The 14,073-nt window shown below is 33.3% G+C and overlaps 1 protein-coding gene across 1 annotated transcript in view; it reads right to left on the bottom strand.

Moving 5' to 3' along the window:
* ERCC6 (ERCC excision repair 6, chromatin remodeling factor) overlaps positions 1-14,073 on the bottom strand; it is a 102,325-nt gene that overhangs the window by 44,244 nt on the left and 44,008 nt on the right. The window contains exons 6-7 of the mRNA XM_044665771.1: positions 5,423-5,551; positions 611-769 (exon numbers count right to left, since the gene is read on the bottom strand). Coding sequence (XP_044521706.1) covers positions 611-769; positions 5,423-5,551 — 288 coding nt within the window. The remainder of the gene's footprint in view (positions 1-610; positions 770-5,422; positions 5,552-14,073) is intronic.

Genomic DNA, 14,073 nt, shown 5'->3' with positions numbered 1-14,073 from the left:
AGACTTAGCTAAAAGAAGTAGGAGAATTCTCAGATAAATAGCAGCTTTCCAAAGAAAACAGACCTACAAATACTGTTATATTGCATTCTAGTTAAAAAAGAAATTCTGGATTGCTGCTTCCAATTCCCTAATCCAAAGCTCCAACTTTCCCCATGAATAGACTTTATACTTCCTGTAGTGCACACCTGGTGTTTTGCCAGAACAAATATTTTAATGTAAAATTTAATAAATGGAACTAATGGTATTATATCTAATTTAAAATTCCATATTGTGTAAACTATTGATATTAATGTAATTGAGTTTGTAAACAATCCATTTGTGGAAGCTAACCTTAGACACTGTATTGACCCAAAATATCTAGTGGGGCTCATCTGCAAAATGAAGCATCAATGCCTGGAATTCATTAAAAGTGTTACATGTTTAATTTCTCCTGCCCTACAGCTCCATTGTCTCGTAAAAATTTTCCTTTGATGTCCCCCACTAAAAGAATTAAAGGAATATTGTAATTGAAATGTCATCAATAATTCACAAGACCCTCCTCCACCAGCAATACATCTGATGAAATATTAATTGAGCTCCACAGACTGACAGTCTGCAGAGGAGCACTTGCCTGTAATTTGAACCACGAGTCCTGATCTTGCTGTAGCTCAGACCTGCCAAGAAGGCAATTATCTGGATGGTCTTGCCCAATCCCATCTCATCTCCCAGAATTCCTCCTGCCTGCTGGCAGTGCAATTCCCACAGCCACCTAACACCTGTCTGCTGGTACCTACAACAACATGCACCAACAAGAAAAAGAAAACGGCAAATGTTTGATAATACTGATCATAACAGAAAGTACTCATGAATTAATTATTTGGCAAGATTCTAGTACCAGTTACAGAAACATGTTGGATGTGTTTTACATGAGTGCTGTATTTATAAGGTCATATATTATTGATGTACTTAGCCATAATATGTCACAAATTTGTTCTTTACAGAATACTAAAACATTTCTAATTAAACTGACAGACATGATAATTAGGAGCTACTTTCATTTTTTTTTTATGTTAGGTCTAACTTGGTGTGCTGCCTGCTAAGAGATGAAGATTCTTTTATCACTGTCTAACCTCCAAATTTTTTTTATGTTTATCTAGAAAGTTACATTAAAAGTCATAAGAAAAACAACAATCTTATTTTCTCTCAGTCTAATAAACAACTATGTTGAAAATGTTTGTTTACAACGTATTCAACTAGAAATTCAGTTAAGTAAAATATTTTTCAATAAGAAAAATGAATTAAGTGAAAATTCTTTTTCAATATAATTAACAATTATAATAATGGGTTTGGTTTCAACAAATGGAACATGGCAAATAATTATCAGGAGTATATTTACTCTAGTACTATTATCAGACTTAGAAGGGAGCAGAGAAGATAAATTAAAGGTCTACAACAATTTTAAATAAAAATAAGGAGGGGGAAGTCACAGCCTTGCAAAGATTAATTTTGTGAAAGGTCTTTTATATTTAAAAGCAAGAATTCATTAAGTATCACTGGTTGCGATAGGATAACAAATTCTGGTCCTTTTTTTAGATTTAGCATAGCATACAGAGAAAAGAAATACATTCTCTGGTGAAAAGATATAAGATTTTTTTTTCTGTAAATACTAAATAATGTAAAAATCATATACAAAAGAGGAGGTTAAGAATAAGTTTAAAGTGAAAAATCTCAAAACAAACCCATTAAAATGAAAAGTTAAAGCTTTTTTAGAATTAGCGAAATAACTGAACATTCCCTTACAAAAAGAATTTCCTACTTTCTCCAATTTTTGCTATTCACTACTGCATGTCTATTTGAAATCTGATACTAAACTTAAGTCTGAATTACAGTTTTAATTTATTTTCTGATAAAGAGACTACCATGAGCATCTTTCCCTTCTATTTTAGACATAAGTAATAAATATCTGATAGTAGCACTATGATTGATTGTGACATAAGGAAAAACCTTAATTGGAAAAACTACTACACGTTGTTTACAGACAAAACCAAGTTATGTGGCATGGCAAGTACCTTGAACATTATTATACCACAATAAAAACAATAAAGATATAATAGAATACAGATTAGAGAGAAAACATGTAAGAATTCTCAGGAAAGGAAAAACAAATTCCATGAAATTATGATCAGTTATCAACAAGGCAAAAATCATAACAAGTTATATAAGTCAATTATACTAACCAATTTTTGTTAAAACACATTATAATTAATGTACAGTACACAAACACTGCAAAACATCATGATTTTGCCACTGTGTAATACCTCAGACCTCACTTAACTTCTTCCTCTAAAGAATGATGGAATTAGACTCACTAATATCTATTTCAACTTATGAGATTTTCCCTTGAATCTTAGTAGGAAAACTAAAGCAATTGAACTGTCTGTAGTTGAATAAATGAAGATTAAAAGAAGATTTAATATTTACTGTGCAGCCATGCTGTGTTGGGGCCCTTAACACATCTTTATGCACAGGAAGGACTATCATAGTGATGGTCTGGAGGAACTGTTCTGCAGTTCTAAGGGTAAGAGTAAGCTTAGATTACATAAAAGTAATTTCAGTTAGACATTAAAAATGATCCTCTAATTATAACTGGGAAACTGTAATACCCCTTATATACTACAGCAGGTTGTAAAATGTGCTTTCCTAAACATTTCAGAAACAAGAGAAATAACAACCATTGCAGGAGAAGTGAAAGATGTTCATTACATAATAAATAATATGGCAAATGTGGCACAGGGCTATTTTGATATTTGACCATCTCACTTGTGAATTTTGTGAAATTGTAGTAGATATTTCTACATCACAATGAGGTTCAGGAATCTTTTACAAATTTCCATCACAGAAGGCCAACCTCGATTATTACCATAGCATTTTCATACTAACTGGGGACAGTATATTTCATTTTAAACTAAAATACATTTTTACTAAGCCAGAAGGGGGATTAAAAGATGAAAGTTTGACCTCTTGATGTTAAAGTCACATCAATAAATTACTACAGAGCAAACTTCCAACACAAACCTTTAAAGTTTAAATATATGGTTCAAATCGTTGATTATTCAACTACACTGTTAAAATACTTGGTAGAGGGAATAGTCTACAATCCAAATTCCTTTCCCCTGTGAATTGCACTATGCTATGTTAATTTAATTCCAATACACTATAGTTAAATACAGTAAAACTATACTTACAGTTTAGAATTCAATTAGCCTGGCTAAAACTTAATTATACAAGAGAAATTTATCATCCTCATTAATTCCTTCCTATGCTAGACAGAAAAATATACAGGGTTTATTATGTTTATAAAATATTTAAAATTCTGTATTTTCAGGCATAAAACAGAATCAAGTAGTATGCGATTAAACTAATTAGAAAATATTTGTATATGACTACCATAGGAGCCACATTCTAACTTACATAAAAAATAAAATTTTCTTCTAATTAACCATGAACTAAGCTGTGTTGAAAATCTTGACATGTCAAAATAATCATTCACTTGCTTCCTCTGGCCATTTAGAGTATTTTGACAAAGGACATTGCAAAGTAGGAATAAACTGTTCTTCATTGACTAGATTAATATGATTTTTGTTTATGGCACATTTCTTCTCTTATCTTTTTAGGTTCCAATTTCTTAATACTACTTATTTGTACTGTACTTTTGTTTTAAATTACATTATTGAAGCTAAGCCTCTTAATAAGCAAGCACTTAAGACGGGATGATTAGTGCTATCAACAAGTTATTCATTTGCCTTTCCACAGTTGGCATTGTGAGGTCAATGAACAAAGCAATTACCTCTCAAAAGTATAAAATTATTCGTTTTGGAATGAGTACTCTACTTTCATTCAGATTTTAAATTTTAGTCCTACTTCTTCCTCTAGCAACTCCAGTTGTTTTTTCTTGTTGTTATTGAATAAAAGTAGCAATACTCATTCATCTTCTCTTTTTTCACACTCCCCCTGAAAACTAAGAGGAAATAACATAGGTGGTATGATTATAGATCTTTGGGTCAAGGGGTAGTTATATTAGTGCATTTTATTATTAAGCAGACATCTTGGCAAAATGATTGTCAGCTAAGTCTCCATAAAGAATTAATTTTTAACTGTCTCAATTCTTCTTGGCAAATCAACTTTTATTAGAGACAAATGTCCAGGAATTAAAGGTGGAAATGAGTATTGAGAAGTTACTTAATGCTTCAACTTTCTATGTACAACTAGAAAGACTGTCTAAAGTAGCTTGTTAAGAAAATCCCAGGAGTGATGATAGTGAAAATGTTCTTTAGTATTTATTTACATTAGTCAATTAAGAATCATAGTTGCCGGGGCAGCTGGGTAGCTCAGTGGATTGAGAGCCAAGCCTAGAGACAGGAGGTCCTAGGTTCAAATCTGGCCTCAGACACTTCCCAGCTGTGTGACCCTGGGCAAGTCACTTGAACCCCATTGCCCACCCTTACCACTCTTCCACCTAAGAGCCAATACACAGACGTTAAGGGTTTAAAAATGTAAAAAAAAAAAAAAAAAAAAAAAAAGAATCATAGTTGCTAAAGAATCAGGGTCAATACTATTTCTTAGCCAGTGTCCTATGTTGCCTGGAATATAGTAAATCCAATTTTGGTCAACAAAATTTTAAGCAGTTACAGGCACCACCTTAATACTAGAAGTATCATATCTACTACTATCAGGAAAATAGTTAAATAAATATTTGAGAACATCAAAGCATAGGATCCATTGTTTCATATGTAGAAAAATGATGTTTTAAAACTTTATTTTAATACTAAATCCTTGAAAGGCTATGGCTACAAAGAAATTCAATTTGAGAAAATTGAGGGGGTTGTTAGCTGGGTGGCTCAGTGGATTGAGAGCCAGGCCTAGAGACAGGAAGTCCTGGGTTCAAATCTAGATTCAAACATTTCCTAGCTGTGTGACCCTGGGCAAGTCACTTAAGTCCTATTGTCTTTACCACTTTTCTGCATTGAAACCAATACACAGTATTGATTCTAAGACAGAAAGTAAGGTTTTTAAAAAAACAGTCAGGATTTAGTTCTTTGAAATTATTACCAAATAATTTTTTTAAAAACCTGACTATTAAAAAAATAAAAAATAAAAACCTCACTGCTGGTTATTTTATACTGCCATTAGTCTAGTGAACCATTTCTGTGCAGATTCATCAGCTAACAAACAAGGTCAATATTCACTTTAGTCAATTTATTATCATCTAATTTTAATGAACAGCATTTGGCATAAATTTAGATTTGACTATATATTTGTATTTGCAACAAACTGTTATAAGCGCCTTTGAGGACCACAGGTAAATACCGTCTATTCTTTAAATATTTAGTTGCACATAATAATCTGATGGTACAAAATAAAGGAAGAAGCATATCATACATACTTAAAAAGCTTTTTGAACAAAAAACCTGGCACTTTAAAACCTTCATCAAATTCAGCATCGCTTTCCTCAGATTCTTCTTCAGCCTTTCTACGTTGCTCTTTGTCCTCCAATCTCTGTTTATTCCACCTCCTACCACATAAGGAGAAAAAACATTTTTCAATGAATGTGGTTACCATAGAGAATCTTAAGCATCTATACAATATCTATATCAAGAATTGACAAACTAGGCCATAAAAGAGAGAGCTTCAAAATGTCACAGTTGCCATCAGTACCCAAAGCACTGGACTCAGAGGAAAAAACAAAACAAATATCTCTTTATACTCACTTGCCTCCATCTCAATCCACTTCTTATCTACAGTTAAATAAGGCCTGATTTCATTGGGGAAAATAATTCCTTTTATTTCAAGGAATACCAAAAGAAAGAATTTCTGTAATAGTTCTTAAGACATATAAACTTAATTAATTTTTAAAAAATAAAATGTCATGTGCTCCTACAAATATGACAGTAAAAACCTCTGGCATTATGGTAAGCCCCATGGTTTTATTGTGCAATTTTGTACAGTGTGGTAATTTAAAAAAAATTTTTTTTTAGTTAAATTAGCTTACTAATTCTGGGAAAATCACAAAGAACAGAAGATATGTCAACAGAATACATTAGGTCAAATGTCAGTTTTCAAAAAGGAAGAAAAGATTAGAGCAAACATCATACACTTCCAAATGGAGCAAAAGGTAAATATTCTAATAACTATAGGGTAGTAAGTTCATACACTAGCACTGATAAAATTAGAGAAGGGACTTTTAAAACACAGTGGGAATATTTAGAAAAGAATGCAGCTAGTACTAGAATACAACACGAATTCAACTAAAAACTTATTTCCTTTTTGATGACACAACTACTAGGTTGGTAGACCAAAAAATGCCAGTCACTATACACTTTTAGCAAAATATCTGACAATCTCTCATGTTAACCTTGTAAATATATTAGTGAAATGTGGTCTAGAAGATAAAATTGTTGGGTAAATTAGCAACTAAACACAAGTACCTAAAGCATGATGATGAATTTATTGCTAACCATATAAAAGAAGTTTAGAATTTGAGTGCAAAGAGACATTCCAGATTATCTAGAACTACTTCACTTTGGTGATAGATAAACAGATGCCCAATTAACTAACTACTTTGTCCAAGATCATACAGCTACTAAGTACCAAAGCCAGATCTAGAATGTAGCCACTGTATATACCACCAATACCCATACTAAAATATTAAGTATAGAGGACTAAGAAACATTAAGTTTAAGTAAGACACAATTTTTAACATCATGGAACTTATGGTCTTGACCCAATCTTGGATAACTACAATAAACAATATTACATGATAACTGCATTAGAGGGATATAAAATAAAAGGTTACAAGATAGCTCGAGAAGAAGGTTATTACAAACACGATAATTATTTTAATTGGATTTTAAAGGTTAGGTAGGAGGACAACAGACAAAGAAAAGGATGGAAACTATTTAGGCATCAGTAACAGGATAAACAAAGGCACAGGGAGTAAGAGCATAGGGCTTATTTGGGGAGTAGAGAATAGTCTGGTTTGGACTAAAGCACATTGGGAAGAAGCAAGAAATGTGGGAAAACTCTGCAAACGTAGGAGGAAACCAGACTGTGGAGAGATTTAAATGCAATGAAAAAGAAAATTAATTTATCTTACTTGGTAAACTAAAGGGAATCATTGGTTCATGTTTGGTTTAAGAAAATGAAATGACCATGTCTATTTATAAGAAAGATTATTCTGGAAATAGTATAAAGACTAAAGAGTTCTGAAAAAATAATTCTATTGCAAAGTTATTGCAATAGGTCAAGTGAGTGGCAATCAGAGTCTGAGACAAAGTGGTGATGATGGAAATATAAAGGATGAGATGGATATGAGAAAGTACAATTCATAGGATATAATAATATGAGAAGTGAAAGTTTCATTTAATTCTAAGGGTCCATGATTTAGCAAATGTAGAAAGCTACCAAGAAACCACCGATGAATCCCAGTCACAATATCTTGTTACTATACAATGTCATACTGTCCTTAATACCTCTTCGAACACTCCAAGTTTCTGCAAAAGCAGTATTCACAAGAAATTGTAGATTGATAAACTCCTTAGAACTACTATTCCATGGCACAGCTAACATACCTTTCTTGCTTGGCTAATAAGATTATAAGTTACTTAATGTTAAGAACCTTATTCCAGAGATATAGCACATAGCTCAAAAAAAATTTGTTACCTGGTTTTAGATTTTTCTCCATAATTCCCATGTGGTCCCTAGAACCTTTCAGACAGCCTAGGTCCTTTTAAAATAAGAGCCATGGGAATAGCAATACTTCTAGTCAAATGACCTTAACCATCATTCAGGGAAGCAATGCCTATATCAAGATATAGTTTCACAACTAAAAGCTCTTACAAATGTATGGAAGACTCAGAAAAGAAAATTCTTATCACCAAAGACCTTGGTACTGTTAAATGGCTCAACACCAGAATGATTTTATCAGTAGAAATTTTATCAAAGGAAATAAATGTGAGCTTCTTGAAAACTGGGGCTGTCTTGCTTTTCTTACATGGCTGCATTTAACACAGATTTAAACATAATAAACACTTAATAAAACCTTAATTCATTCATTCCTTCATTCAGAGAACATCATTTTGTAAATTATGAATTATAACAAACATCACTGTGCCAGTAAAAATTCCTAATCTCTGGGTAATGCAAACTGGATCATTACCTTAATTTTAAAATTCTGCAATAACAAGTTTCTACATATATAAGGCCACTGTAGAATTATGCATAACCATAAAAACATCTTCATATTGGAGGAAACGGGCACAGGGTGGCTTAATAAGTTGTCTACATGCACAGAGGGAGCTAATGCCAAAGCCAAGACCAGAATCCAGGTTTTCTAGTGGCCAAAAAGTGGAAATGACATTAGAAAATTTCTCAATTAAGTTACTTTATCCAAGAAACAACAGGGCAGGTAATAGAAAAAATCAGTAACTTAAACAGGTTCTGTTATGTTTTGTTTAAATGAGACCAAAAAAAAATACTTTAAAAATCTTCCCACCCCAATGTTAAAAATACACACACACACACACAATAGTCACAGCTGCAACCAGATAAAATAATGGTGCATGTTGTTCACTGGCAGCTTTTCTAACTACACAGACTACTATCATATTCAGCCTACCCTCCAAATCTATTGGCAATCTTCTACAAGGAAACTCGGCAATAAACTTAAAATACTGATCAAGATAGAAAATTTGGTAGGAACAGTGAACACATTCCCTAGTTTCCCCAAGATACTTCCATCATGTTACTAGGAGCCTCTGACTGGTTTTGCAAAACTAGCTCATTAACAAGTAACTTTGGATGAAGAAACAAAATACTAACACCAAAGAAATGGCATAAAGAATTTAACTGCACGAGTAGTCCCTTGTAGTTGTGCTCTGTTGAGACATTTTGTCAGTGCAGATAGTAAAAAGGGCTGGAGTAAAAGCTAGTTGCTTCATTTTGCTGCCAATTTTCCACTATTTGGTACATGCTCAACATTACATAAGCATAAAAATATGAGGGAGGGAAAAAAAAACCAAAGCAGGCAAAGAAATCTAACAGTAGTAACTAGTCCCAATAAGAATGTATAAACATTTTCAAAAAGTCCTTAAAAAAACGTACATTGACAATTTACTATCCCATTTCACTTCTAGGTTACATTTTGCTATATTATATCCTACCTGAAACTTATTTAAAAACAAACAAATCTGTATAAGCTTATGCCATTTTCTATTAAGGATCATATGCAGAAAAAAGGTTCACTGCAAAAGAACAACTTATCTATAAATCTGACCTGTCTAATGATGAAGAAAATTAGGGCTTTTTAAAAAAAGAAAGTTAATTTTTTAAAAGTATATACAAGAGGGGCAGCTGGGTAGCTCAGTGGATTGAGAGCCAGGCCTAGAGACGAGAGGTCCTAGGTTCAAATCCGGCCTCAGATACTTCCCAGCTGTGTGACCCTGGGCAAGTCACTTGACTCCCATTGCCCACCCTTACCATTCTTCCACTTAGGAGCCAATACACAGAAGTTAAGGGTTTAAAAAAATTTTTTTTAATTAAAAAAAAAGTATATACAAGAGTTTTGCTGGAGCTGACTGTAGAAAATGGACAATCTGTCTTTCAATTAGGCAGCCATCTTGGCTAGAATTCTCTTCCCATTGTTTTTGGCCAACCTTGGAGAATATGTCCCTTAATGGTATCTATCATTGAGTCAGAAAATATGGGCAATTTAGTCATATTCTCCCATGATCCCAAAATTGTTTTTCAAAATGGCTGTCTGTGGGGGAAGCTGGGTTGCTCAGTGGATTGAGAGCCAGCCCTAGAAAAGGGAGGCCCTGGTTCAAATCTGGCCTCAGACACTTCCTAGCTGTGTGACCCTGGGCAAGTCACTTTACCCCCATTGTCTAGTCCTTACTGCTCTTCTGCCTTAGAATCAAGTATTTATTCTAAGAAAGAAGGTAAGGGTTTTAAATAAAATAAAAAATGGTTGTCTGTTCACAGCTCCACCAACACACTAAAACTCAACCAATAATTGTTATATAGACAATGTGGAGTTCTCAAAAGCTTTGTTAGGCCAAAGCAAGTACTAACAAGTTCAATATTGCAATGACCAGTCTAGCTAAATCTAAAAAGGCAACACCAGGAAGCTAGCCATTAATCACACTATCTTGGACCTATTTTGTATACTCATACAGGAAGGTCCTGATTAGAAAAGAAGTCACATTATTCAATTTTGCACTAGAAGTGATAGTTATATATAAAATATGGCAATTACAACCTAATGGAAATATGCAGCAAAAAAAAATTTTAAATAAGTTTATCAGTTTCTTTACATAATATGGTAGGAAATGATAAGACTACTCTGAATCTAATTCCTTCCTCTAATTCCAGATCAATTTATCTAACTCTATCATAAGTCTACTACTATCTTTCTATTTCCACATGAATAGGATAAGATACAATATCAAATACTTTGTTAAAATATAGATAAACTAAGATTGAAGTTATTATAAAATCAGAGTAGTTCTAGAAAGTATAATTTAATTTTTTTAATTATTAAATCTTGCATCTAAAGATAAGCCTAAAGATGATACGATGAAATCATTATAGTTTAAAATATTTTAGCAATGTAGACTGAATGGATTTTCCTCTTTAAATCTTCACATATAATGGTAGTTACAAAGAATTTTAACAACAATTTGCATGCTCCTATCAAATATCACAGTGGACCAAGTGTAGAAAGATGATGGAACATTATCTAAAATCAGTAAAGCTTAAAAAGCAATGCTGTTGTCCTAGCAATATTTTTCAACAATGGGGCTAAAATAATTTGAATTATCTTCAAAATCAGCTTTCATTATCCATGCTTTCTTGTCTGACTGATAAAGATGGTTGTAGTATATCAGAGCCCAAAGATTTCAAGACCAATAAACAAGCAATGGTTTTCTTTAAAAAATCCTCTTCTGCAAACATTTCTGCAGAAGTGTTGAGAAATCCTTGGATACTTTAAATCTAGATTGAGTTTTTCTCAAAGTTAAGTATTGGAAGGCATCTTTTTAGTCTTTTTCATCCACATTAATATTTATTAATCCTCATCTGCACTGGTAGCAGCACACAACCACACGCAACAACAGACAAATGTTGAAAACTCTCAACTGGTTTATATGTATCACATTAAGTTTTGCCTGGAATTCAATGTGACCTAGAGCCATTTTATAATGCACACTAAAATAAATTTGCATTCTGCCAGCTAACATTAATGGTGACTTTATATTTATCTCCCTTTGAGAGACTAAAAGCTCCTCAAGGGCAAGAACTGTTTCATTTCTTATTCCTGTATTTAGCACAGTATTTGCACATAGTTCATAATTTATGTTTTTTTGATGATTGATATACTCATTAAAGAGGGACTATGGGGGTACCCACATTGATCTCTGAAGTAATGAAATACAATTTTTAAAAGAATTAAATGTCACAGAAGTACAAAATTTTGGAGCTGAATGGGATATGAGTGGCCATCTATTTCATCTCATACTTGAATGGAATCCCTATTATGATACACTTACAGAGTCTCCCAATGAAGAAAAAGCCAGGTCCCAACCAAGGCAGTCCTTCTATATTTGGGGTGTTCTCATGGTTAAAGAAGTTTTTCCTGATATCATGCCACAAAATGCCTCAATTTACACCTACTCTTCTTGGTTCTGCTCTCTGGAGTGAAACAGAACAAACCAAATCCTCAAACACTTGAACATGCCAATTATGTCCTTTGGAGTCTTCTATTTTCCAGACTCTAAACATAACCAGTTACTTCAGTCAATCCTCACATGGAAAGGACTCAAGTCCCTTTGCCATTCCAGTTGTCTTACTCTGCATTTTCTCCCATCAATGTTCTTTCTAAGTGGTAGTACCCGGAATCAAACACAAACCTCCATATATGGCCTGACTAGCAGAGACAAACTGTTACCTCCTTATTCTTGGAAGCTGTCTGCAAAGCAGAGAGGAAAAGGAAGGAAACATTCCAGCCTCTCAATACAGGCCAAGGCTAAACAGGTAGCCACCTTTTACTGATGACTTACACTGAATCTGAGTTCACTGTAAAGTTGATATCTTAAAATCTAAGTATAAAATGTTATATTTATTCCCCCTGAACTCTAGTTTCAACCAGTGCATTAACCTGTTAAGATATTTCAGACTCCTGACTGTCATCTAGTGTATTTGCTATATCTTCCAGCTTTGTGCCATCTGCAAAGTTAATAACATACCTTTATCCAGGTCACTGATAAAAATATGAAATGGTTTGAGCCAGGAAAAGACCCTGGCACATGACACTGCATACTCCTACCGAGCTGATAATGAAGTTCTCCAAGTTCAAAGGCTTCTGAGTCTAATCACTCCTCCAATTCTAGATTGACTAATTTAACTATAAAATCCACTTCTCTTCTTCTTTTCCATAAGAATAGGATGAGATACATAAATACTGTGCCAAAATCTAGGTAAATTATTTCTACTGCATTCCTCTGATCTACCAAGTTTAATTGTTGTTTTTCAATCATTTGGTAGTATCTGACTCTTCTGACCCAATGGACCATATCATGCCAATACTTTTCATGAGGGTTTTCCTGGCAAAGATACTGGAGTGGATTTCAATTTCATCCTCTTATGAATTAAGTCAAACAGAGAGCAAGTGATTTGTCCTGGGTCGCACAATAGTATCTGAGGCTGGATTTGAACTCAGTTCTTCGTGACTCCAAGCCCAGAGTTCTATCTACTGAGTCACCTAATTGCCCACTATTTTAATAGCCCTACCCCCATAAACAGAAATAACATTAAATAAGTCAAATAAGTCTGACATAATCTTTCCTTTTAATTTTTTTAATTCTAAATTTAAACACCAAACAAATAAGACATTTCCACATACAAAGTAGAAGATTAAAAAAGGCTAAATAAAAGTGCCCATCTCTATTAGTTTTTTCCTTTTAAATATATATTAAATTCAACATGTTTGAAAATGTTAAAAATTCAACAATTCTCTGCCTGCCCATTTTTCTTCCTCTTCTCTAAACCACACCCTACCACCCCACCCCACAGTTTGTTCTTGCTTAATCCACTCAGATTCTTTGTGATTAACACCCCCTCTTTTACATGTTAACTAAGCAACTTTTTAATGACCAACCATAAAACTTTTTTTTAAACCCTTACCTTCAATCAATATGTTGTTTGGGTTCCAAGGCAGAAGAGCAATAAGGACTGGGCAATGGGGATTGTCCAGGGTCACATGGCTAAGAATTGTCTGAGACCAGATTTGAAACCAGGACCCCCTTGTCTATAAGCCTAGCTTTCAATCTAATGAGCCACCTAGTTGTACCACCATTATAGACTTTTGCTAGCAAAGTCATGCCACTATTCTAAAATGTACAGGCTCTTGTTTTCCTTCCTGTTTTGAAAACCAGGACAGTTTACCCTGTTCAAGACAGTCATAATATTTAGTAATGTTTTTTAAAAAGGGGAGGAGGGGGTAGAGGAGACAACAAACCGATGCATCCAAAAAAAAAAATATTTGACAATATATGCAAGTTTCTACAACTGGGTACCCATCCCTACCTCTGAAAAGGAAAGTGAGGAAGTATCTTCTTATATTTTCTTATGTCTTTTCTTTGGAATTAAGGTTATTTATATTGTTACAACATTCATTTTCTATTTATATTATTCTTCATATTTAGAAGAAAATAATTGTACTTTTTCATATTAGCATTTAAAATCCAAAGATGCTTGAAAACAGTCAAACTTTTAGTAGCTTTTAATCAATAAAGTAAATGACAAACTGGACAATTATTTTACACGATAAACCAATGTCTAATCTTATCCTATATATGGCAAGAGTCAGAGAGTAAGTAATCAAATTTGAGACTCCCTGGGAAGAAATACAGCTCCCTCTATTGTGTGTATGTATATGAAAGCAATAACAATAATTGTTAATTGCCCCCACAACTACTGGTAATATATTAACATGTAGGTTTTCTATCACTAAAAAGAATGAGCTTTAAACAGACTATAAAG

This window comes from Gracilinanus agilis, chromosome 2 (assembly GCF_016433145.1).
Source record: "Gracilinanus agilis isolate LMUSP501 chromosome 2, AgileGrace, whole genome shotgun sequence".
Taxonomy (NCBI): Eukaryota; Metazoa; Chordata; class Mammalia; order Didelphimorphia; family Didelphidae; genus Gracilinanus; species Gracilinanus agilis.
This window is presented reverse-complemented; position numbering and strand designations above follow the sequence as displayed.